At 44.0% G+C, this 27,076-nt stretch overlaps 3 protein-coding genes across 5 annotated transcripts; 1 reads left to right on the top strand and 2 right to left on the bottom strand.

Moving 5' to 3' along the window:
* Nucleotides 1-293: 293 nt before the first annotated feature.
* On the bottom strand, nucleotides 294-9,368 carry WDR74 (WD repeat domain 74). Its single transcript, XM_072118451.1, has 11 exons — nucleotides 9,189-9,368; nucleotides 8,968-9,074; nucleotides 8,401-8,522; nucleotides 6,188-6,251; nucleotides 5,201-5,344; nucleotides 4,624-4,725; nucleotides 4,291-4,391; nucleotides 2,617-2,672; nucleotides 2,384-2,526; nucleotides 1,486-1,542; nucleotides 294-688 (listed from the first exon to the last, which is right to left on the bottom strand). Exons 1-11 carry the CDS (start codon nucleotides 9,313-9,315, stop codon nucleotides 509-511), a joined length of 1,203 nt encoding a protein of 400 aa, XP_071974552.1. The 5' UTR covers nucleotides 9,316-9,368; the 3' UTR covers nucleotides 294-508.
* A 470-nt stretch (nucleotides 9,369-9,838) lies between these two features.
* Nucleotides 9,839-13,998, top strand: TMEM223 (transmembrane protein 223). Its single transcript, XM_072118452.1, has 2 exons — nucleotides 9,839-10,245; nucleotides 13,645-13,998. The coding sequence occupies exons 1-2, from the start codon at nucleotides 9,915-9,917 to the stop codon at nucleotides 13,935-13,937; spliced, it is 624 nt and encodes a 207-aa protein (XP_071974553.1). The 5' UTR covers nucleotides 9,839-9,914; the 3' UTR covers nucleotides 13,938-13,998.
* A 2,598-nt stretch (nucleotides 13,999-16,596) lies between these two features.
* TAF6L (TATA-box binding protein associated factor 6 like) lies at nucleotides 16,597-26,862 on the bottom strand. 3 transcript variants are annotated; one of them, XM_072118448.1, is made up of 11 exons: nucleotides 26,711-26,862; nucleotides 24,710-24,863; nucleotides 23,278-23,364; nucleotides 20,157-20,307; nucleotides 20,018-20,068; nucleotides 19,185-19,279; nucleotides 19,024-19,098; nucleotides 18,506-18,723; nucleotides 17,685-17,817; nucleotides 17,453-17,581; nucleotides 16,597-17,292 (listed from the first exon to the last, which is right to left on the bottom strand). In XM_072118448.1, the coding sequence occupies exons 1-11, from the start codon at nucleotides 26,815-26,817 to the stop codon at nucleotides 16,651-16,653; spliced, it is 1,842 nt and encodes a 613-aa protein (XP_071974549.1). In that variant the 5' UTR covers nucleotides 26,818-26,862; the 3' UTR covers nucleotides 16,597-16,650. The 3 variants fall into 3 exon arrangements, with proteins under 3 accessions (XP_071974549.1, XP_071974550.1, XP_071974551.1); XM_072118449.1 differs by lacking the exon at nucleotides 26,711-26,862 and adding an exon at nucleotides 26,566-26,652; XM_072118450.1 differs by lacking the exon at nucleotides 26,711-26,862 and adding an exon at nucleotides 25,353-25,678.
* Between the last annotated feature and the right edge of the window lie 214 nt (nucleotides 26,863-27,076).

Below are 27,076 nucleotides of genomic sequence, written 5' to 3'. Positions count from 1 at the left end.
GTGAAAGGAGGTACCCCAAAAGAAGCCCTACTAGCAGATATTACCTGACTAGAAGGCATTGGGGTTCTTGGCTGATGCAGGACCACTACTTTATCCAGTCTGGCTGCCGGCTCAGACTAGAACGTCAGCTGCTTGACATACAGGGTAAATTTTTTTAAATATATTAACCTGCTTATTGCTTTTTTAGCACAACAATTGTGCTGAACAACTCGGCTTATACTTGAGTATATACAGTATCTGTAGCGTGAAGGCCTGGAGATTTAAGAGGTATAATGAATCAGAAGACGACAATATGAATACCAGCTCATTACAGATTTATGTACAATGGCATAGAGGGGGCGATCTGACAGTCTGAGCTCGGACCGGATCACACTCTAGAAGTCCATGTCACAGATGTTATAAAATATAAATCTGTGCAGATATTGTGTCTAGAACAAGGTGCAATAACCTTGTGCATCGGGCACGGATCATTAGCGAAGTATAAAATGACAAAGTCTGATATATAAAACTAAACGGCCTTCTTTTTCTTCTTCTTTGCTGTGTTTTCTGTAGACACTTCCTCTACATTGGGCTCTTGTGCTTCTTTCCTCTTTTTGGAGCCAGTTTTGTCCATTACAGTTTCCATATTGTCCCAGACCTCATCTTCCTCCTCTTTCACCTCTTCTGCAACTGGGGTCACCTCTTCTTCCTGTAATTAGGATCCATTTTGAATATTAAAGCAAATACAAGATCATGTGTATAAAACTTCTCCCAGGTAGCTCGGCATTCTAGAGGCGCATGTTTAGAAGACTGGGCCCTGAAAGCAGATTAACTAATTTGAAGTCACAGTATGGCTGGTTTCCCTCATGTGGCGCCATCAGTGTGGGTCAAATGATCTGCAGCCAAACAGGAACATTTTCACCAAAAAGCACAAAACGGACTGCCTTCTACTCATGCGAATCCGGCCTTAGAAATACAAGGGTGGGGGAGTTATATATAAACAACATGGAGCATATGTGCAACACCTCTAGACATAAGGTGGGTGGTAATCACAGAGCTTTCCCTTTATATGAAAGGTAATTCCAGCAGTAAATGAATGTTACACTATTTTAAGCTGTGGTACACCATAATAATGCAACAGAACATATATTGTAAAATGATATAACATTGCAATAAATAACTTATTTGCGAAAACTGGAATAGCCATCATCATAGTGCGAGGCTTAGCAGAGATCTCCACCTTAACATCAAATCTCACGTTAACGCCATCACCAGCTGCTTCCCCGTCTTTTGTTTAATGCATTTTTCAAAGTTTGCATTTTATCCCCCAATTTACAGCATGGGATACAATACTGGGAAAACGTACTGACTTTAGTACAAGCCTAGGGAGGGAAATGCAGCCCCCACTTTTTGAATGAGGCCCCTCTAATTAGCGGCATCAGTTATTCATAACATTGGTCCCTTTATGGTTCCAAAAAGAATAATGTGTAAATCTAAAAAGCTTACCTCCCACTTGTCACGTGAAGTTAACAGTAAACAGTTTAGCCTTGACTTGAGATATACCTAAAACAGATGCAAACAGTAAAAACTCTGAACACACACTTAATCTGTATTTTGTTTTTAATTTTTATAAGCATGTCATGTATAGCAACACTGTACATCAACCTATACGTTATAATAACGAGAACATCCCTGAGCGCAGACAGGATAAAAGGCAATTTACTCCAGAGAATCGCTTCTTAAAAACACCAAAACAATAAAACATTTTATCTAAACAGTATATTGATGCAAGACAAGGATATGACACACAAGGAACCGGTACTGTCCATGGGGGTTATCCACTAATACAAGTTATCACCCACCCCACCAGTACAATAGAACCTGCTTCAGCCTCCGCCAACCAGGCCAGGGATAGAGCACTGCAGCCCCAACAGGGAGCCATGTGCAGGAAAGGAAGGGGGTACGAATAAAAACCCCTTTAAAAGGAAATCTACCATCAAAATCCATCATGATAAACCGGGCACCATGACTGTGGTAATCTTATTTGTTATCCATAGCCTCCATCTGTCTAAAAGAATTTTTTAAAATTATGCTTACGAGTCAGAAAAAGCAGGGGGGCTCCTGTACAAAGTCCCAGCCAATGAAGCTGTAGCATGGAGGGGCTCTGATAACAACCCCAGAACCTGACCTTTGAGGCTCATTAGCATAATTGTAAACATTTATTTTAGAAGGAAGGAGACCATGTATAACATGAAGTTATGAATAAGTTTCCTTGGTTTATCATTCTTGATTTTGATGATAGATTTAATTTAAAAAATTAAAGTGGTGAAATTGTCGCTTCGCCCTTATAATAGACGCTGTCCGGTTTATAGTTCTGCATTTACAATATATACTACTTACGCACCTTATGTAAAAGCTTCTTATCAGTTAAGCTATGGAGTCTCAAGAATCTGTCCAAACCGCAGGATGCCACAATAGGCATAGACTTATGGCACTGGATGGAGCGCACAGAACCCGCATTACCCTTAAGGCTACACAAAAGGCGACCTGGAGAAATGAAGATTTTAAGAAATCAGGAAAAAAAAAAAAAAACCCACAGAGGATACAGAAGGTTACAATAACTGGTGTAAAACGTACCCTTCCTCAGATCAATCACAGCCATGTTACCATGAGAGCTTCCAACCACTACGGATCTGCACAGAAAAAGACATTTTTATTGGGTGCAGTAAAATAAAGAAAGTGTTGTTCTTGTTGACTTCTTGCATATTCTAACATTGAGCGAAAACCATTTTACTCTGCAGGTTTTTTTCCCCCTCAATACTTAGATAGGATCCCAAATCCTAATGACTGTCTACACTGTTAGCCAGCAGACAACACTGCACCCAACTGCTGGGGGACCCATAGTATCCATCTTTGGCACAAGGAGGGGGTTTTTTTGTGGTGCCTGGAGTTTTTGCACCCGATTCTGGCTATTTTGGAAAAAAAACCTTACAATTCTTCTATTAGCTGTAGTTTATCAGTTGTTGAGCAGTTCCATAAAAAACTAAGTATAAAGGCAGAATGATACCGTGTGCTATGGGATACACATATGATGGCCGATTACTGTTGGGACATCCAGCACGAATGTCCAAGAACACTTCATCACAGGAAATCATAGAAAGGAGCAATTGAAAAAATCTCTAATCTACAGCCACAAATTACTACACGAATTTCCAAAATTCTTGGAGGCATGCTGGTATTTCATGTGATCAGATACATGCATGAGGTACAGTTTGTAAATTTAAGGAGGCAAAAGGACCTTAGTTGAGGTCACCTTGGTCACATGACAGAGAGAGAAGCTCCTGGATTCAGCACGAGGCAACCAAATTTCACGAGAAGGACTCGCTCTAGATTGGGCTATATGCAGTGCAAGATTACAAAGTTGATTTTATGGGTATGTGAGGGAAACAATTTTTAGCTAAAAGATGGGTTAGTTAGTTAGTTAGTTTAGTTAATAGGGTTTTACGTGAACCTGTCACTAGCTGCATTTGTAAAAAATGTGGGTGACAGGTTTACTTTAAAACACAGTTACAACTTTTAAGGCACCAACATGAGTGTTCCCCAGTGTAATTAAAGTCCACTCACCAGAACCATTCATTCTAGGACTGGTTACTTGGCTGTGGCAATTGAGGGAAAGTTAAAGGACATCTACCACCAGACTGACTGACTGACGATTCCCATTACTGTCCTGCCCATATCGAGGATCCTAGCCCGGACCGGTTCTTATATTCAGGTGCAGCCGCATATGGTAGAAATCAAAGTTTTAAAAATATCTAAATGAGACAAAGGCGCTCTGTGCTACATCACCAGGAAGCCTCTTGGCTCCACTGGCGACTGTCAGGACCAGGCATCAGTGAACAAGGTGGAGGCATGAATAAATTAATACGGGCAGGTCAATACTAGGAATCTCCCATCAGCCAGTCTGATGATAGATCTTAGTAGAGAACTCTACATTGATGAAGAGTCATTTTAGGTGATCTGAGTGCACTACTGAGGTCAGTACCTGGCTGAAGCGATGACCTTACAAAGAGCAGATTCTAACCCCAGACCCAAATGGAGGTTCTGGAGCCGCAAGAAATGGAAAGAGGCGTCAGGAAATCGCTCTTTATACATTTTACCACATGCATGTAATGATTGTCATAACGCAGCCAATTCTTAGATACATATGTCAAAGTATGTTAGACTGATGACCATTTCAGATTTCTTTCTGCCCTTGATCAATTATAAAGCCAATTTTTTTTCCTTTTTCATAATCTGCCCAAATAAATTTACCTCCCATCCGGTGTGACACTCAAAGCAGTCAATGGATCTTCATCAAATACAGTCTCCAGAACAGGTCGTCTTTTTGGGGAGCAGGGATCATATATTCTAACCTGTCAGAAAGTAAACAGTCTGTAATACAGCAAAAATACAAAAAATTAAGTCTTTAGGGCCAATGTTGGCATCTATTATTGTGAGCCAAATCCAGGTGAGGTCACTTACACACAAATAAGGTGTAATGGAAAGACTTACACCCGTTCTGTGTTCCCCCGCTCCCAATGCAAACAACTGAAAACCTGAAGGACATGTGAACTGGGCCTTAGCGGAATTTAAAATAATACTCACCTGATGATAACTTGTGCACGTAACTACTTTATCCGAATCAGGGATAAAATCAAGGTCCCGAATCCATATAGGCACCCGGAGATCAAGCCAGTCATTCATCACCTGAAGTAGGAGACATTTGAACATGAAGTAATGTGGAATACTGGACCAGGTTCTGGGAAGTGCCTCAAATACACATGGGTCATTCATAAAGGATCTACATCATAACAGCAGAATTTTTATGTTACACTGTCCCCTTATAAAAAAAGGCTGGACCATTATACAAGCTTTTTAACTCGTGTCACCCCCTTCTTCCTCAGACTGTAAGCTCTTGTGTCACCCCCTCCATCCTCAGAATGTAAGCTCTTGTGAGCAGGGCCCTCACTCCTATTGTTCCGTTTGTACTCTAAAGTAAAATTATATTTGTATATGTCCCCTATGAATTGTAAAGTGCTACGGAATTCGATAGCGCAATAGTCGTCATCATCATCATCGCACAAGGATAAAATTATAGATCAGATTTCACTACAGCTACAGAATTATTAGCCTTTTTAACAAATATGTCAAGTTTTAAATATAAAAGTCCCTTACAACTTACATTCTTGGCTCTGAAGATTGGCTCTTCTGGTCTCTGCAAATCCCAGATTTTTAAGTCGTTCTCTTTGCCACCCGTTGCTACTTTGTGTCGCTGGGTATCGCACAGTCGCATTTTCTCTACTTTGGGGCCAACCTGCACCTCCACCTGATGAATACATTATATTGGCAGGTATTAGGACTCTTACAAATGCGCCCATGTTGGGTGTGATATAGAGATAGATAGATAGATAGATAGATAGATTACTGGACTTTATATTCCAGGTACATTAACTATAGATGAGCTTCCAATTACTGGGACCACCATCAGTGACAACAGCCAGGGTCCTTTGTATATCCATTCATCTCTATGTCACTGCTGCAGATGGAGTACATTGCTCTGCCATCTATTCCAGTCTCATGGACGTGAATGGAGCTACATATTACAAAGTTTTGCCACTGCTCTGGTACAAAAAAACGTATATAAAATTGGCTTACAAGTCAAAGGAAATCTTCCATCAAAATCCATCATGTTAAACCAGGGACACTTGCTCATAAACCCAGGCACTGTGACTGTGGTAATCTTATATTTGGGATACATGGCCTCCTTCCTTTTAATATCAACTTTTTAATTATGCTAATGAATTAGACAGGCTGTACCACAGACCCTTCCTGCTGTATTCTCACAGGAGAAGAAGTTTCAGCACACAGAAGGAGGAGGGAAGTGCAACAGCCTGTGAATCTAAAGCACAGAGGAGCTCTGGTAACGCCATTAAGAGCCCTTAAGGCTTGTTAGTATAATGTTAAAAGTTGATTTAGGAATGAAGAAGAAGTACATGAATAACAAATATAGCAAGATAACTAAGGTCAGTGCCTGGATCAGTGCCTGGAAATGTCACTGGATTATCATGATGGTAAATATCCTTTAGGTTTGCAAAATGCTACATGATCAGATAATGCACACAACCTTAAATTTGTTTTGGCAGACAAATTATATAGAGGTCATACTTACATTTTCAGTAGAGCCTTCTTTCCACAACTTTAGCAGCCCAGACTCCACACAAGTTACAATTGCACTGAAAGAGAAATTATGAATAGAGATCAGCAATGCAAAGTATTCACACTGACCATCCAGTAGGTTTTAAAAGGACAATATTCCTAAAGCAATGTCCATATATATCACCTCCAAACGTGGGAATGTATATGATACACGTAGGTGGATAACTATACCAATATAGGTGGACAGATAAAGGTGCTGTAACCTAGGCATAATTAGGTCAAGTTAGCCAAGGCTTGCGTTAGATTCTGGTTAATCAACAGCAAATCTATCACCTTTGGAGGTCTACAGGACCCCAAATAACCTCCCTTCGCATCCAGTACAGGATAAATCATTCTATATTTCAAGAAGAATAGTACCAATGGAGGTATATAGGACAAAAGTCAATCCACAATCACAGACAAAAACTGTTATTGGGAATAAAACATCAACAATCTTTATTGTATACAAATTACAGCAATCAAGACAAGTATTGTTAAAAATTACATTAAAAGATTCCACAAAACACAAAAGAGTGTGGTGGTGGTCCAAAACAAGTCAATATAAATATATCTCCACTGTAATGACCTAATGTGCAAGCCAAGTTTATGCAAATTCATATTACCCACCCGGGCGTGACATGACGCACCAATGCTGTGGTGGTGGTCAAGTCTCTCTCCTGCAGTTTTGCGTCATGTCACGCCCGGGTGGGTAATATGAATTTGCATAAACTTGGCTTGCACATTAGGTCATTACAGTGGAGATATATTTATATTGACTTGTTTTGGACCACCACCACACTCTTTTGTGTTTTGTGGAATCTTTTAATGTAATTTTTAACAATACTTGTCTTGATTGCTGTAATTTGTATACAAAGATTGTTGACGTTTTATTCCCAATAACAGTTTTTGTCTGATCGTGGATTGACTTTTGTCCTATATACCTCCATTGGTACTATTGTTGTTGTTTTGGCGTTAGGATCTATACAGGAATAGGGTTATCTGATTGGTATTCATATATTTCAAGAAGGGCCACGTTTACATCTTCATTGCAGCCTCCATTACTAGATTACATCACATAAAAATAAATGCAGGTCATTTTTGTGCAGCAACACTGTCACCAGAACTGAAGAACAGATTCCATTATAGTCACTTGGACCTTTTTCCCCCGTTGCCACCTGTCTGTTAAAGTGTGATATGCAGACAGCTTACTACCCCTTCATGTATGACCAAGATAGCATAGCACTCCTCCCAACTTCTGGAAGGGCAAAAGAGGGACAAAATTTGAAGCAGAATTTCTTTCCTCTCTGGTCACATACTTTGCACCCTCCCCCCACCAGCAGCAACCCCCCCCCCCCCATGAGTCGTCCTCCACACCAACAGTAACACCCCCGCCCCCCCATGCGTCGTCCTCCCCACATACTATGCCTCCCCCAAGCAGCAGTTCCCCTCACACTATGCCTCCCCCAAGGAGTAGCAGCTCCGCTCATACCTTGACCTATCCCCCGGACCAGCTGCACTCAGACCTTGTCCCCCTGACCAGCTTCCCGCATACCGTGCCCTCCCCTTCTGCAGTAGCAGCTCCCCTCAAACCTTGCCACCCCTCTACCCACAGCTGTATTCATTGCATAGCAGCAGAGACAACCATCTGTAGATCCCAGATCATGGACTGGATGGATTTCATGGGCCAAACACAGTGCTGAAGAGCGCTGGACTTTAACCATGATCACTGGAGTTCTGTCCCCAACATGCTGTTCGGACCATGAAATCTGGTTAGTGCAAGTCTGCCCTTAGACCAACCACAGTCCTGTGTCTCTTGCTGGTGGTGGCTGCTTGAAACAGCTGATACTACTGTTATGGATCTGACTATTTTCTAGTTATTCAAGAAAGTTAACTTTTATTACTGACATAACTCTGTTTGATACTATGAAGCTATGCAGGATGTCATTGCCTTGCAGAGGGTGACATCGCATACACAAGTCCTGTGCCTCCACTCAATAGTACTGGCGTGTTGTAAATTCCCAAAATATATGACCCTCCCATACTATCAAATGAAAAGACTTGTGAAATGATCGTTGAGGATCTCAGCAATAGGACCCCCAACTGTTGTTATCCCCTATTCAGTGGGCAGGGAATAACTTGCAAAATTTTTACAACCGCATTAGTGGCTGACAGTGTACAGTTACTCACTTGTCCAGTACACCAATTCCCCGGAACACACCCTCTCCTCCTCTACATTCATGAAATTCAGTGAATTTGGCTTTCTCAGTGTTGAAGACTCTTACAGTCCCATCTCGGCAGCCCAGCAGCACCTGACAAGACATAAAAATTGAATCATCAATGCACCTTACACAAATATATAAGGTTACACTCATCTTGATGAGAACAATTGAGTTGTGCACAACTATTAGCTTCCCAGCAGCCATTTATAGCTGCAGCAGGTCCATGAAACGTAATAACTGGCATCAGGGGCAAAACTATGATGGCGATGCCTAGGATTAGCCACAGCCATCACATGCCATCCAAGAACGCCAAACCTGGTAGATTCCTTGCCCTTCACTTTGTGGTCAATGCAGCTACATGTCATATTATGACTCCCTTCACTTTAATTATTGGATAGGAATAGGTTTCCATGTCCGAGACATCCTCTTTAATAGACAATATCTGAAATTGGAAAACCCCTTTAAGTGATCTAATGACAGTTGTACTGTATAGCAGCCACACATACAGTCACGTGGGATTTCCCTCCCCTCTTACTTCAGTCTCCTGGGGATCTCCAAAACACATAACGTTGACCTCCTGGTCCCGGGTCAGAGAGGAGACCTCCGTGTAGTTATTGGCCTGCTTCTTCACCAGATTGATACCTGTGAGTGTCAAAAATGAAGCATAGTCAGCATAACCGCACTTGTACACGTACACGTACACACCATGCGACTTCATTACACGGTCAGGACAAAACAGACGTCATATTTTCTCACCCTTAAGAATTCCGGTCTCGGTACCGACCCACACGTGGTTCCGTGCAGGCGTCGCCATGTTTATAAGTCCTGTAGAGAGATTAGAAGACACTTCCGCCCTGCCACTTCCTGTCCCGCAGAGGAGCATGATGGGAAATGTAGTTCACGCGTTGTGACAGAAAATAGCCACCCCGCTTCAGCCTATATAGGGTGTATTGCAACAGGAAAAAAAAACAATTTATACAAGTTTTTTTTAAATATTTTACTCGCAAAACAATGAGTATTAGCTGCAGTTTTTCCAATACCATTTGGATGAGGTTTTAACAGCGCCATCTATTTAGCCCTATATATGAGGAGCCACTGAAAAAGAAAAAACTTCAAGACGACCCTAATATAAGCTAATGGGGGAGCTCAGTTTGACGCCTTAAAGAGTCACAGCACCTGCACCCCCTGATCAGATAATGATGCCTTTAATATTGGGACTGATTGAGTGTCCCAGAGTCTGTAGCTGCCTGGGGGGTTGACACTTATCGTTGGGGATAGGGATTCAAAATTAATAGTTTTCCTATATTTTTGGATTTGTATATATAATAAAACTAATGAGACAACAAGGTAAAGCGTTTATATTTTTTAAAATTAGTGAGTGCACCCTTCTGCCATCTTTCTACTCTCGGCTTCAGGGAGATTCTGCGTACGCGCGCCGTGCTGACGTCACTCTCCCGCGCCCCCGGTTCTCCGGGGCTCAGCATGGGTCTTCTGCAGTTTTTAGGAAATGTTCGGGCCTGGTCCCTCAGGAGACCGCATACCCTCCTCCTCACTCGCCTCTTCCAGGCAGACGCCGTGCCCCGGGATGTGCTGCTCTTCCAGCACCAGAGGCCGCGCTTCTTCCGGCTGCTGGGCATCTTCTGTGTGGCACAGGCCGGGTTCTGGGCATACCTGGCACACTTTGGTTACACGTCATTGCGGGACATAAAACCGAGCAGTGATAATCCCGGGGAAGAGAAGGAAATCAAAGGTGGAAGGAACATGGGCTCCCCCTTGTGGAGGACGATCTTCACCGTCAGCTGCCTGTCAGTAGGTAGGAGCTGTGTGACCTCCAGGCGTGGAGGAGAGGGCAGCGGGGTGTACTCAGCTCATCCTGGTCTATAACATGCTACCTTCAGATAGGACACTATGTACAATCTGCTCAGCTCCTTCTGCTCTATAACATGCTACCTGTAGATAGGGGACCATGTACAATCTACTCAGGTCCTTCTGCTCTATAACATGCTGCCTGCAGATAGGACACTGTATACCAGGGGTCCCCAAACTTTTTACATAGGGGGCCGTTCACGGTCCCTCTCAGACTGTTGGAGGGCCGGACTAAAGTTTAAAAATAAATAGCGGTACACGTGACCGCATCTGTAATACACTGGGACCCCCCTCAATTAATATACTGCACCCCCTTGTGAACTATTTTATATATTGGCCCAATGAATTAATTAACCCCTTATCACCGACACTAGTTTTCAGCTCAATGACCAGACTCGATTTTTCAAATCTGACATGTCTCACGATAATTGGTTATAACTTCGGAACGCTTTAACATATCCTGGTGATTTTGAGAATGTTTTCTCGTGACACATTGTACTTCATGTTAGTTATAAAATTTAAGTGATACGTTTTGCGTTTCGTTCTGAAAAAAAGTGAAAATTTGGCAAAAGTTTGTAAAAATTCTTCATTTTCCAAGTTTGAAATGTTCTGGTTTCCAGACAGGAAGTAAAACTACCCAAAAAGTTTGATAATTAACATTTACAGAATATCTGCTTTATGTTGGGATGATATTTTATGCTTCCGGTCATTTTTCTAGGATGTTATGAGGTGCAGAACTTTAGGTGCGATTTTTCTTATTTTCATGAAAATTGCCATAACTCACATTTTGAGGGACAACTCGGCTTCCAAGTGACTTTGAGAGGCCTAAATAATAGTAAAACCTCATAAATTACCCCACTATAGAAACTTCACCCCTTAACGTATGTAAAACAACTTCTATTAAGTCCATTAACCCTTTAAGTGTTTCACATGGGTTAAAAAATATGGACCTGCGATTTAGAAACTATGGAATTTTTTTGGAAATACATTCATTTAGGCCAAAACTGACATTTTCAGAATAAATCAAATGATGAAACGCACTGCAACGCTTGATGCCCAATTCCTCCCGAGTGTACTGATACCCCATATGTGGTGGTAAACTGCTGTACGGGCGCACGGCCGAGCATAGAATGAATGGAGGCGCCGTCCACAGCAGATTTGTATTGTCACATTGTACAACCTATAAATTTTTATTTTTTTTGGTAATGCGATCATATGAGGGCTTATTTTTTATGGGATGAGATACAATGTATAAATAATTTATTTTGGGAGTCTAAAGCTTATTCATGAGATTTTATTAACTATTTCAAGGGGGACACAAACAAAATCATCAATTTTTATTTGGATTGTGAGCATTTCCCCCCCCCCCGCTCACCGTAACGTAAAAATAATATTTTATCTTTATTCTCTGGTTCACTACAATTGCGGTGATACCTCATTTATATAGTTTTTCTTATTTTGCTCAATTTTCCTGAGCAAAACCAATATTGGAGAAAATCGCATTGTTTTTACTATTGACAACTTTTCAGGGCCATAACTTCTGTATTTTTCTGTTGTCAGATCTGGTTGAGGGCTTATTTTTTGCGAAAACAGTTGTTCTTTTCAGTCGTATCATATTAGGTACCGTAACTTTTTTTGATCACTTTTTAGAACATTTTTTGTGATGGTGTTTGATAAAAAATTGTATATTATGGGAAGTTTTTCGAGTTTTTTTTTTTTACGTAGTTCACCGAGCGGGTTCAATATTGACTTAGATTTATTGTACAGATTAATACGGACGCGGTGATACCAAATATGTACGTGTTTTGTGTTTTATATACTTTATTTGCATTTTATGTGTTACTGGGGAGATTATGGGACTTTTATTTTATTTATTTATTTAATTATATTATAAAAAGATTTAATTTTTTTTTTTTTACTTTTTTACATTTTCTACTTCTTGGCTTGAATAAGCGATCATCCGATCGCTTATTCAAGCCTTTACACTGCAATACACTTGTATTGCAGTGTATAGTGAAAGTAACTGAGCATGCTGCGCATGCTCAGTTACTTACAGCCGGGTCCTGCCAGGAAGGCAGGACCCGGTGAGAAGAGGAGCCGACAGCCCCGGGTCACTCGTCGGAACCCGGGGCAGCGGCAGGAGGGATCGGATCCCCCGGTAAGCACACCGGGGGGGTCCGATCCACGGGGGACACACTTGCACGCCGCGGTCATGCTTGACCGCGGCGTGCAAGGGGTTAAACACCCGGGATCGGAGTTTTTCCGATCCCGGGTGTTAGTGCCGGGTCTGGGCTGTGATATCACAGCCCGACACCGGCACCAGTGAGACCCGGTGTCCCGAAAACTTCTTCTGATGCGCCGCCGTAGAAAGGCGTCGCATCAGAAGAAGTACCCTTAATGACCGCCGTAAAAACCCGATAGGGCGGTCATTAAGGGGTTAATTGGGTCAATTAATTCTTAAATATACGGGGACCCCTCTCCATGAATTATTTTCTATGCTGCTCCCCCCATTAATTATTTCCTTTGCTGCTACCCTCGTTAATTATTTCCTATGCTGCCCCCCGCCATTAATTATTTCCCATACTGCCCCTCCATCATTAATTATTTCCTATGCTGCCCCTCCACCATTAATTATTTCCTATGCTGCCCCTCCACCATTAATTATTTCCCATACTGCCCCCCCACCATTAATTTTTTCCCATACTGCCCCCCCCACCAGTAATTATTTCCTATGCTGCCCCTCCACCATTAATTTTTTCCCATACTGCCCCCCCACCAGTAATTATTTCCCATACTGCCCCCCCACCAGTAATTATTTCCTATGCTGTGCCGCGCAGCCAGGTACAAGGAGCGATGTGGCCGGAGTTGTCTTCCGGCCACATCGCTCCACCTGTAATAATAGTGCTCGAGCGGACACATTAAGGGACGGGCAGGAGCTGCTGGCGCTCCAAGCGGCGGGGGCCGGATGAAAACGGGCCGTAGTTTGGGGACCACTGCTGTATACAATCTGCTCAGATCCTCCTCCTCTATAACATGCTGCCTGCAGATAATACACTATGTACGATCTGCTCAGCTTCTCCTGAGCTATAACATGCTACCTGCAGATAGGACACTGTGTACAATCTACACAGCTCCTCCTGCTCTATAACATGCTACCTGCAGATAGGACACTGTGTACAATCTGCTCAGCTCCTCCTGTCCTATAATATGCCGCCTGCAGATAGGACACTATGTAAACAAAAGTAAGCAAGGATTGCAGTGTAAGTGCTGCTCCCATCTCTGGGGTGGTGTGATGCACAGCAGGATAGAACAGTCTCCCTATAACCCGACTCTTCTCTCTTTCCAGGTTCCCTGGTGATGGTGGCAGGGCTGCTGTTCTCTCGCCGATCTATTAATGCTGTGACTCTACACGCAGGAGGAGACAGAGTGACTATAGCCACTGCAGGGGTATTTGGCCTCGGTTCATCCTTCAGCATCCCTTTGAAGCACATCTCCTGTATGGCTCACCGTTCAGAGGTTCCCGCTATGATCCCCTTAAAGGTTAAGGGTCGTCCTCTGTACTACTTGTTAGACAAGCAAGGACAGGTTTCCAATGCCAAGCTGTTTGATCTGACTGTCGGAGCTTACCGTACACTATGAGTGTCCTAAACCTCCTGTAATATAAATTATAGATATATAAATAAATCCAGAGGTTGTTTAACCTTGTATATGCTGAATACGGGGTCTGGGATTGCAGCATATACCATCATTTTAAAGGAAATTTATCTGAAGTAGTTCCTCACTGAACCATCCCCAAACAGGTTTCATCTTTTCCTTGTATGAACCCCTTTGGTTAATAAAATGTATCTTATTAAAATGCAGAGGCTACTCAGGGCATGGAGTAGCCTCTGAGCTCCCTGGATGAACACTTCTATATGCCCCCAGTAGCCTCTGCAGATCTGCCTACCTGCTGTCATTGCTTGCTATGAAGGCGTTCGCTGTAGCCTGTGCAGGTGCAGTGGTTGCTTGCACATCGCCGCCAGCAGGAGACCTCACAGGATACCTATGGTAAGCCGTGCGTCACCAGCAAACGAACAGGAGCTACTGCGCATGTGCAGAGCTCACCTGCTGCCGGCGACCACAATGACAGCAGGCAAGTGAATCTGTGGAGGCTACTCCACCCCTGACTAGCCTCTGTAGGTAACTTGCATATTATTGCATAAGGAAATGTTATTAACCAAAGGTCTTCATACAAGGAAAAGATAAAAAACTGGGGAGGGTGCAGTGCGGTGCAATCTACTGCAACATCATCTTCAGAAAGTAAACAACAATAATTCCTTTAGTTATATAGCGCACACAGATTACGCAGCACTGTACATAGTTTGCCATATCAGTCCCTGTCCCCAATGGGGCTCACAATCTAATCATCCTACCAGTATGTTTTGGAGTGTGGGAGGACCCAGAGGGCGCCTTCCCACGAGGCGTTTTTTCTTGTGTTTTTAAACGCATCCAAAATGAAACTGGGAGCGGTTTTGGCCAAAACGCATGCGTTTCAGCCAGACCCCACTCCCACTTTCGTTTTGGATGCGTGAGAAAAACACCACGTGGGAAGGCGTCCGGAGGAAACCCATGCAAACACGGTGGGAACATACAAACTCTTTGCAGATGTTGACCCTAGGATTTGAACCCAGGTCCCCGGCGCTGCAAGGCTGTAATGATAACCACTAAATCACCATGCTGTAGCTTCCCGATGTTAGATATCCTGTACGCATCAAAAACAACCTAAATCAGTCCTCTATCAATTAATTTTGGCTTACAAATACAATTCTATTCACATAGTACACATACTTTTAGGACAAAAGATTGCTTTACAGCAGCAAAAAACATAAGTAAGTGGTTGAGGCCATATACACACAACTGTGTGGTCTATAGGGCTGTAAACCAGGGTAAATTTATGGCCCATTGCAGATGGGAGGGGTGAGCGCTTGTGGCCCATTAGGACTGGAAATCTGCACCGTAATACAGGCAGGAATAGGACCTACTCAGTCTTTTGCGACCGTCTAGGTGTGACGTGGTGAGCTCACTGCATTGTGACTAGTGTTATCCAATGGTGACCAGTTTGTGCAGCTAGTTCACAGCTGCCAAATATACCGTATATACTCAAGTATAAGCCGAGACACCTTTTTTTTGACACAAAAAAAACTAGAAAGACCTATTGACTCGAGTATAGGCCGAGGGTAGGAAATGCATTGGTCACAGCCTCCACAGTATATAGCCTGCCAGCCCCCTGGAGTATATAGCTTGCCAGCCCCTCCCTGTCCGTCGCAGGCACCAGGACCCGATTTCGGAGCCGCGATGGATGCCGGGGAACGTCAGAAGGGGAGTTCACTTTTTGTTTTTTTCCTTGACTTGAGTATAAGCTAAGTTAGGGTTTTTCAGCACATTTTACCTGCAGGTTCTTTCCCCTGATGCTACCAGTCATTTTGCACTGTAACGTTTTAATCTGTACAAGATTTCTAAATATCATTCACAATGCCCCTGATCTAAGGGTACATTCAAATGCAGAATTTCAGCAAAGATATTGCTGGAAAACCTATTGTTTAAAGTGAGGGGCCAGAACGAAGTAACATGCCTTATAGTCTGAGCAGATTTCGATAAAAATATAGGCATATTCTATGCAAGGCAGATGACAACTACTAAAGTGCTAATGACACCTAAACTGCTTACAATTGAGTAGTGCTTATCCCGCAAAAAAGACAGAGCTTAAATAAGAACAGCCAATCGGTGCGATTGAGCACATGTCCATGTGAATGAAGCCTTACTCGGCACCCAGAGCACGATCACCAATACGGTCCTGCACCTCCCTTTGTTTCTTTACCCGCTACTCCTCCCTGTCTGCTCTTTCCCTACAGCCCCTCCAAAACAATATCTCACACTTGTGCAGTATGTAACAGTTAGGAACCGTCTTGCTTTGGTGAATGCACTATAGGTCTCAAAGCCAAAGAGCAGCTGCAACAGGCTGCACATGCACCAAATTACAATCCTTTGGCGCATGTGCAAGACATGGTGTGGAAGGGGGAGGAGAGAAAGTTGGAGATGTAAATCAGAAAATGAGGCAGAAACATTTAGAGGCAGATGGTAGCGTCTGAGATGGGTGGCATGATACCCTGAGGTGTACGACAAAACCTTGGGTGTTCAAAATCCCTAATTTACATAAGGAATCAAAGTGTTTTTTTTTCACCTTTACCACAGTACACCGACAAACCTCACAATTCGCCCGCACAAGATGAGTTCACAGGGCAGGTGATTAGACTTGGGGTAGATCTTACAGATTTTATTTTAACACAAAAATCCACTACAAGCTGCGCCTGTCTCACAGCGGTAAATAAAGTGACAGTTCTGCTTGGGATCCTTTGCGTCCAGACTTAGTCATTCGTCCGATCATCGGTAACTTTTGAGCATAGCGACTAGCTGTGGCTGTAGGGCCAGTGTGCTGCTGGAAGATACTCTGAAACCTCCGTCCATTGCCTCCACGACCCGCCTGTCTACCTCCTATGAGGAAGGTAAAGCGAGGGGAACCACGTGGTGCCAGTCTACTCCTCTGGAAAGCATCTCTCACTCCCTGCCCCCTCTGTCCTTGCCGTGACGTTCCACGTGGGCGCGATGACGCCGATGCTAAAGATATCTGAGGCGGTCGCTGAGGTTGTCTGCCTGGATTGGTCAGTTCTTCCTCCCCGTGAGCCGTCAGCTGTGGCATTTTCCTTGCCCCGTCCACTGCACATTCCTTTTTTGGCTCCTGTTGTCCTCTAGAAGTCGTCCCTGGTAATGGTGGGGTTCCTCCAGTGCCAAAGCGAACAGCTAAGCTGTCTCCAAAGAAGCAATACAGCTCATTGTACATCTCCAGCAGAGACACCGCAGGAGCAGGCGGGAGTGTGGAATAAAAATCATGGGGAGAAGGCTCAGCATCTTTCTCACCGTATTTCGCTTTCATTTTCAGGAGGCGTTCCACAGCAACCTATGGGGACAATAATATTTTGTTAGTTCTATATGCAACATATGATCACTGCTGTGTTCCATCATAGATCGTCTACATGCCAGGCATCTCTATGGTAAAAAGATCACAAACACCTAATGTGATGACAACAAACTTCAGTAGTTCTGGGCTATTCACTTACCAGAATGGCACCATACACCTTATGACCATCCGCCTTGACCTGTGCATTGGACATGGAGTGATCATCTAACACTGTTTGCAGTCCACTCCAGTAAGTCGGAAGCAAAGGATACAACACCTGTTCCACCGCCTGGATGAGAGAAATTTGGAGTTAAAGCTTTCTATAGTTAATTTTTGTTTTAATGAACTACCTTTATATTATAGAGATCATAAGCCACACTGGAACAACCTACCTTCCAGCCTAGAGCATGGAGACCAACCACAGCGCCGTAATGGGAGCAGAGGGGGCGGACAGGGTCTCCCAAAACTTTCTGTAGAGACTGTAAAACCTGTGTGTACAGTGATCCTTCCAAATCCCGATGTGTCCTGAATATACAAAAGAAATAAATAAAATATAAAAATCCCCCATTTTGGCAGCATAATATATTTAATAAGATGTACGTAATATACTTACAGTGTGTACAGATCATCTGTCATTATATTTAAGTAAAAAAAAAAAAAATCTGTACAATTCTACACTATTTTCAGGTAATATACGACTTGTATAAAGCATTTTTAGGAAGGATGTCTTTGCTGGGCAGAGACTAACTAAGTATAATGTCTCCCATACACTACATGCCGAAGAGGAGATCCTGCCCCTATCTTTCTTTATATCCTCGGATACAGCAGCAACATAGATGACAATATATAGTAGTACAGAACAATGTAGCTGTAAATCCAGAACTGGGGTGATCTAGAAAACTACAGCCAGCAGGATAATCGTTGTCGTTTATATCTATAGATTTTTATATGCAGCATGTAATCAAATCATTGAGCGATTTCTCTGCCTACAACTGAATAAACCTGTGGTCCTTTCCCATTGACAAACTTTTCAGAAAGTTTCATTTGTGTGCTACAGCTGTGTTCCAGCTTCCATGCTGTTGTACTACATAGATCCAGGCCCTACAGCCACCATATGGCGCATGCGCATACATTCTTCATTAGTGTATAATTTTTAGAACACAACTACACCGAACAATGTCAGCAAAATGTATACATTGTACATCTCCCTCACCAGATGCAACTCAGTAGCCCTGCTCCGTAGTCTCGCAACGTCCAGTGATCATTAAGGGGGTTTATGGAGGCAGCAAGCGGCTCTGTCACACAGTACAATACACTCTGCATGAGGCTGCACCCGTAACTTCCCAAATACAGATAGGGATTTGTCAGGAGAGACCGCACTAACTGCAAGAGGCGACTCAGCTGCTCCAGATCGTGACTCACTGACTTAACCTGTTAGAAAGAAAAGATGAGTAAAAAACAGGTGCAAAGGGAGAGACAATAGGATGACAAACTGGCCTAAGCAAGGACATATTCACAAGGTTCTATGTTGACGAGAGAAAAAAAAAATCTGGTATCCGGATGCAGATTTATTCAGGGTATAATAATACCCAAGTGACTTCACCCACAGATTGGCCAATCCAAATCCAATGATAATTTGCGTGATCAAACTAACTGCTATCAGTAGTGATTGGAGGTGTGATATCAGGTCCTGTTACCCCAAGTCTACGATGTCTGTAATCATATACTCACCCCACTCACAACATACACAAAGTAAGGTAACAATGCGGCAATCTTCGAGTTTGTTTGTAGATCTTGAAGTGCCACCTGGGGTGAATGAAGATAAGAAACATAAATCAATAAGAAGAAGGCCTCATGCACACGACGTCTTATATAAAGTATAGGATGAAAACCTTCATAAGATGCAAATCATCCCCTAGCACGGCTCTGGTCACGCGCTGATAATACTTCAACAGGTCATCTGTCAGCATTGAGACGGCAGCAGGAACTGGAAGGGGATAATATGAACAATTATAGCGGTTCGTTGATGAAGAAGGGTCAGTCCAATTCACATCTCGTTTTTGACACGTGTTTAGCGTGTATACCAGGCATGCACATGGAGTATGTCCATAGTGATATACTAGCAGGAGGAGGTATCCTTTTTGCCTCTGCCTGCTCAGTATACGGCATGTGCAGCAGGAAAAACTAGATGAAAAAACCCACTGGACTGTATTATATACTCCTGCTGTAGCGAGCAGTATACGTACAGCAAAGGTCATAATAGCCTATAGGAAACAGATACCACTGGCTGGTATCCATCCCCGGCCTAAAGCTGTAGACAATCACTCGGAAGATACCTAGAACATCGGTAGCATCAAGTCACTGTATGCTGCAGGTTTTTACTCCTGCTTAATAGGGGAGGAGCTGATCTAGAGGACGTCACACTCTAAAGCATCCCAAAATATTCCGATAATACAAGGAGAAAAAAACTAGATTTGAATCTAGCTAGCCTTATAGTGGTGGTGCTGGGAAACTGCAGCTTAGCTCCCATTCAAGTGCAGAGGAGCTCAGCTTCAAATTTCGGGCGATAACGCTATACAGTGGAGTAAGCATTCAGCTTTCAGCCTCCTCCACCGTGAGGGTGCCAGAGCAGCTGATGGGATCATGGGGGTAGGTGCCCTCCCATGTAGAACATTCTTATGATCTACCCTGAGGCAATGATATGCATGCAAACATGAACACCTACCTGTCCCCTGTGGTTCCACGTTTCCTTTACTGTCCAGATAGGATACATGAACTGAAAAAAAAAAAAAAAAAATCACAAGAATAATTTAGCAAAAGCCAAAATTAAACCATTGAAAGAATTCTGACCCAGGGGTTTGTACCTCTTACTGCAGTCTCTGCGGTTCCTTTAGGAATATTTGTGGCTAATGCCAGCTCCACCAGATTTATATCCCGGTCCTCAGCACAATGACATTCCCCATCTCTAACACTTCGGAACGACACCGGGTCCGGGGATCCATGACCGTAGATCGGCTAAAAGACATAACAGCGCAAAACTAATGTAGAATAATCTAGTAAACAACACAGCCCTGTACAGGAACACATGAATAATGCAGCCATCACAAACATAATGTACCCACTATGTGGTCTTTCTTGAGTATGACCAAGATGGCTTCCATTTACAAGACAGAATGACTGCATAACAATTTAATTCACAAAAGATGGCCACTTTTTTCTAATAGCAGTCAGGTAAATGCTTAGCTGAGCATGCATGTGGAAAGCGGAGTAAGTGCTCTGTTACACAAGCTGATAATTGGGCCAATTTCCTTAAAACTGGATAGATCATCCAAAGTAATTCCTATTTCATGGTTTAAATGTAAACACCGCACAAGCTCACCCCCTACAGCTCATTCCCTCTTCTGCCCACGCAAATCATAGTAGAACTGGACATCATATCAACACATCACACAATGATCTACTGCCGCTAAACTACATTATATAACAACTCGAGGTTCTTAGTTACATTTTGATCAAATTGTATAAGCCCACCAACCACTTCACAGTGACCTCTTTTTGGTGGGTCCCTATTGTGTGTGGCATCACATATAAAACTTTATTACACATACAATAGCAATTATTTGCTGTACATGGACAACCCCTTTAAATATATGAAGAACAACTACTAAAACTACCAGACCAGAGGTCGCACTAACATTTTTCTGGAAGGGTAATAATACTCCTCTCACCATTTTTGAGGAGTATTTTTAGCCGGGGAGGAGTATGAAATATTCAGTAATACAAATATATAACTCCTAGTCGTATATATATCTATTAATGTCTATTAACGATGTAATAAACCTTTATTAATACAAGAAAATCATTAAAGCCCAAGTTTTTTTTTTTTGCCACAAGTGGTGCACAACTTTTCCATTGTCTTAACCTACAGAGCGGAGGAGGGTTGACACCAGCCCCCGAAGACACCCCCCCCCTTATAGAGTGGGCTGGGGCCGGCTGGAGACCCCCCCCAACAGAACAGGCCGTGGCTGACGCTTCTACATTTATTTTTGGGGGTTTGAGGGCGTTACGCTTTTTCTTTTAACACTGTTTGCTTATTTTTTACTTAATGTTTTTTTCTTTTTTTTTTAATTACAAATTTTTACACTGTTATCAGTGACAAATATACAGAGACCTGCAGAGAGGAACACACACTACACATAGGGCACACTCACTACACATAGCACACACACACACTCAGCGCAACACCCGGCACACTCACTAACTATACATAGTACCTGGCACACACACAGCGCAGCACACGCACGCACACAGCATACCCACTACACATAGGGCACACTCACTACACGCAACACACACACAGCACAGCACCTGGCACACTCACTAACTATACATAGTACCTGGCACACACACACACAGCGCAGCACATAGCATACCCACTACACATAGGGCACACTCACTACGCACTCACTACCCATAGTACCTGGCACACATACACAGGGCAGCGCACACAGCATACCCACTACACATAGGGCACACTCACTACACGCAGCACACACACAGCGCACTCACTACCCATAGTACCTGGCACACACACACGCACACAGCGCAGCACACGCAGGCACACAGCATACCCACTACACATAGGGCACACTCACTACGCACTCACTACCCATAGTACCTGGCACACACACACAGCGCACACAGCATACCCACTACACATAGGGCACACTCACTACATGCAACACACACACAGCGCAGCACCTGGCACACACACAAAGCATATCCACTACACATAGGGCACACTCACTACACGCAGCGCGCACGCACACACACACACAGCGCAGCACCTGGCACACACACAAAGCATATCCACTACACATAGGGCACACTCACTACACGCAGCGCGCACACACACACACACAGCGCAGCACCTGGCACACTCACTACACACAGCATACCCACTACACATAGGGCACACACATACTACACACAGCATACCCACTACACATAGGGCACACACATACTACACACAGCATACCCACTACACATAGGGCACACACATACTACACACAGCATACCCACTACACATAGGGCACACACATACTACACACAGTATACCCACTACACATAGGGCACACACATACTACACACAGTATACCCACTACACATAGGGCACACACATACTACACACAGTATACCCACTACACATAGGGCACACACATACTACACACAGCATACCCACTACACATAGGGCACACACATACTACACACAGTATACCCACTACACATAGGGCACACACATACTACACACAGTATACCCACTACACATAGGGCACACACATACTACACACAGCATGCCCGCTACACACTACACACAGTACACAGAGTGCAGCGAGTACAGTGTGGTCGGGGTTTGCACTCACTTGGCCCTGCTCTCCGGTCCCGATAGAATCACATAAACACTGACACACGAGCCTGCAGGGGGAGCTGGAGCAGCAGCCCGCATGTCTCCCCCGAGGACTGCGCTGTCGCTCCGGGTCTCTCCAACGCGCCGCTGACACAGATCACTGCGTCACGTGTCCTGCGTAGCGGCCCGGCGCGCGCTGCGATCCTGCTATCGATATTTCCCTCCTTTGCAGCGCGCGCCGAACCACTCAGCCAGAGCGCTACAGAAAATAATTGCCATGCGTACTTTGACGCATGGCAATTATTTTGGGGGGTAATGGCGCCTCAGCATGCGTCTATGACGCTTGGTGAGGCGTTAATGCGACCTCTGTACCAGACACTACTAAGAGTCTGTAACTAGGATCTATACTTAAAGGGGTTGTCCATTATTCCAATGTAATACATTATGACTCTTCCAAAACATACTGGTAGGTTGAGAAGATTGTGAGCCCCAGGGGACAGGGACCGTTTTGGCAAGCTCTGTGCAGCGCTGCGTAATATGTGTGCACTATATAAAGAAATTATTAGCATTATTATTACCTCTACATTGCTCCAGCGCAATGCTCTGTTGAAGTCCTCCACGGTAAGTCTTCGCCTGCGAGAGTGCCGCAGAGATTGTGCACTTAACTAAGAATGAGAAAAACATACAATGGATGTGAAACATAACAAGATTTTCTAGATGATACTCATATTAAGTGTAAAGGGTGACTATATCTACTTTACACCTTCTTTACTGCAATGTATAGTTCTAACTGGTAAAATCAAGGGAGAGAATGTAAAATCACATTATATATGACTTTTAAACCGAAAATTAACCCCAATATTGATTTTGACGAGCGTGTGGGTTGTCCCCTGCTCAAAACACTTAGGGTGCGACCACACCCTAAGGTGATCCCCTGTTTGCGTTTGTATGTTATCAGCATGTGAGCACCGATGACAATAGAAAATGACTGCCCAGGCCGCAAAGTGGATAATCGGCTCATGCATGAGCCCAAAGAAAGTAATGGGGCTGCTTGCAAGCAGCTGAAAAATTGGGTAGCCCATGGCCTTTAAAGGAAACCTACTACTTGAAGTGGCAGGTATAAGAGGGAACTACCGAGCACCAGATCAGGGTGAGCTGGTGCCGGAGCTTATTTTTGTTAGTGTTTTAAACCGCAGTATCGCGGTTTAAAACACTTTTTAAACTTTATGGCCGGAGCTGCTTCGTCGCACGGAGGTACGCGCTCGGCGCACCATGTGCACGACCGTGCACGCGGCTACATAGGAAGTGAATGAGAGCCGCGGGCACGGTCGCGCGCATGGTGCACCGAGCGCATACCTCCCTGCGCCAAAGCAGCTTCGGCCATAAAGTTTAAAAAGTGTTTTAAACCGCGATACTGCGGTTTAGGACACTAACAAAAATAAGCTCCGGCACCAGCTCACCCTGATCTGGTGCTCGGTAGTTCCCTCTTATACCTGCCACTTCAAGTGGTAGGTTTCCTTTAAAGCCTTTTAGTGCATGAGGCCTTAGGGTGTTTTTCACAGTATGGTTCTGTGACCTTGAAAATCAGACAAAATCAAGCAGTTTAAAAAAATAGACTGGAATTCAAGCTACAGATAAAAACCCAATTCCTGCTTATTTCTTCAACTGGTTGCATCTCTGCCTCACAGAACCACATGCTTGACAAGAACTGAAATATGAGATTCTTATCTTTAACATGACGCCTGTTAATATCTGTTACTGGCAACTATATAATCAAAGATAGGGGAATCTGAAGTAACAATCTCCTTCCATCCTCTAAAAGTTACTCATTTCAGGTAAAATATGACTTCTAATTTTCATATGACTTTGGAGGTGATTTCATTTTTATAGTTTTGAATAAGCTGTAAAACATTTCACCTTTTTCATGCTGTGCGCACTATTCATATGTTGCTGTTATATTATGGGAAATCTCAGCATTTTGGGAATACTGACATCTTACAAGGCGCCTACCTGTGTGATCTCCCGGAGTCGGTAACATACGTCCTCAGCCAGCAGAGCGGCCACTTCATCGGAGATCTCCAGCCCCACACTCTCTGCAGACAGGCGGACCGAGTCTTGACACAGCTCCACATAGCGCCGATCCTCCATGTGAGACATCCCAACACTGCAAAGGAGAAAACATGATGAGGGGCTTGGTTTTTTAATTTTGTTATCCATTTATTTTAATTCAGTTTGGGTCACTAGTTGTCTGATAGCGGATGTATTTTAGCCTCCATTGGACATAGCCAACAGGTCACACAACAGAGTTGCCGGATGTTAACTCGCATCAGTTCTAGCAGAGCTTTTAGTGAAGGCCTAGTTTACTGAAGTTAAACTTCCTTACATTCAAGACAACGGGAACGAATAATAACGAAATGTGTCAAGTGTTTTAAGTGTTCTCTTCTGTAACAAACACCACTAGCTGAGGTGGTATTAATCCTTAGGTCAGTGGTGGCGAACCTATGGCACGGGTGCCAGAGACAGCACTCAGAGCTCTTTCTTTGGGCACCCGAGTCACCACCCCAGCACATCAGACAGGACTTAAAGAATCTTCCTGCAGTTCCAAGCAACTTAAAATATGCTGCTTTCAGTGATATTTTAAAGTGATACTTACTTGGCTGCTTGGGACTGTAGGAAGAGGGAGAATGTGTGGACAGGGCTGAATTATCTTAAGAGGTCCTCCTGCTGGCCGCACGATTCTCCATGCACAGTACAACTATGGATAGAAGCTACATTGATGGAAATTTTCCCTCCTTTTTTCTACTGTGTTGGTGTCCTCAGGAGGCCAGTATGATTGAAAGTTGTTGAAGAACGGGGAGCAATAAGTTACTTCTTTAATTTTTGGTTGGCACCTTGGGATAAATAAGGGAGGCTTTGGGCTGCAGTTAGGGCACTTGGTAGCTAAAAGGTTCACCACCACTGTCAGAGGCTATAAATGCCCAGAAATTCTGGTACCAATACTGCAAGGACATACAAATGTGACCAGTGTCGGACTGGCCCACCAGAGGATCCTCCGGTGGGCCCACAATCTGACTCAATACAGGACCTTAGAGGTCTGGCAGAGGACATTGAAATTTGAAGGCTACCAGGGTTTATTTATTTAGGGTGTACCCCCAGGATAATTTCATCTGGTGGGCCCAAGGAACCCCAGTCCGACCCCAAATGTGACCTATGGCCAGGGTGGAGAAGGCGTGAGGGCTCCTAACCCCTCCGGTCTCTGTAAAAAGCTCATTGGATGCTGAAGGCAGATTCCCTTGTGGCCAGGTGCCACAGACCCCTATACACTTATGTGCACGAAACCTACGCAGGACGGTCCCGGGCTTCAATTTTAATGGAACGTTATAGTGATACAGCGAGCTCTAAACTTCCTGCATCACCATGTGTGGCAGAAGCCAGCAGGCGTGATATGATGACATCATCATTATAAAGGGTGGGAGACAGGTTAGGGATGACTCCCCAAAACGAATAAGGCTAGGTTGGAGGTGATCTTCCCAAAAAAAGATGGCCGGTACATAGGGAATTCAGTGGAAATTAAAACTTGCACAGGTATCTGGACAAAGGGGGGACGCAAAAAAGCTGCCATATGTAGGTCTATCACTACATAGGGCTTTGTTCACACATGCATTATTTTCACTATTTTGCTCCTTAGACAAAAACTATGGAGGTGTCCAATCCATAGCAAGAATGGGTCTACAATATTTAATTGAAAATATAATCATTTCCTTAACTATCACACGTTAAAGAGTGTAAGAGCGGCTGCTTCAATGCAGATGTGAACAGGGCCCTAGCAGGTGCGATTCCCCCTCTACTAGCCGGGTACCACTGACTGCACTAGTAAGTGGACGTGTGACGTCACGCTGTGTTTCCCTCCCGGCATGCATCACTGGAGGCGCGTGCTCTTTCTCTCCTCCCGGTAGCCGTGCACCGGAGCCGCCGCGATATCTCTAACTAACTAAAATAAGTAACACTCACCGAGTCGGCGTCACCGGGGAGTGGGAGCGCTCACTACGGAGTCCACATTCCCCGCCGCCGTGTAACTGGTCAATCGGCATTTGCGGGTGGGCGGAGAGTGCGCTCATTGGTCCATGCAGCAGTCAGTCACACGACCGCGCATGCTTGGTCACGTGACGCGTGCAGCAGTGGGTCTGTTGTGCAGAGTGTGTGTGGCCACCTACCTGCACACTTACTGTAGGTCCACATCAGCCTGGAGTCTCCATGTGCTATAGGCACAGTGTTCTGCTGCAGCCACATAGATGCGCTGGTGAAATTACAGGGGACATACAGCTAGACAATGATACATGCACCAAACTAAAGGGGTTTTACTATCTTGTGTAGTAA

This window comes from Engystomops pustulosus, chromosome 7 (genome assembly GCF_040894005.1).
Source record: "Engystomops pustulosus chromosome 7, aEngPut4.maternal, whole genome shotgun sequence".
Taxonomy (NCBI): Eukaryota; Metazoa; Chordata; class Amphibia; order Anura; family Leptodactylidae; genus Engystomops; species Engystomops pustulosus.
Note: the sequence above shows the minus strand (reverse complement) of the source record. Positions and strands in the feature narration are given on the sequence as shown.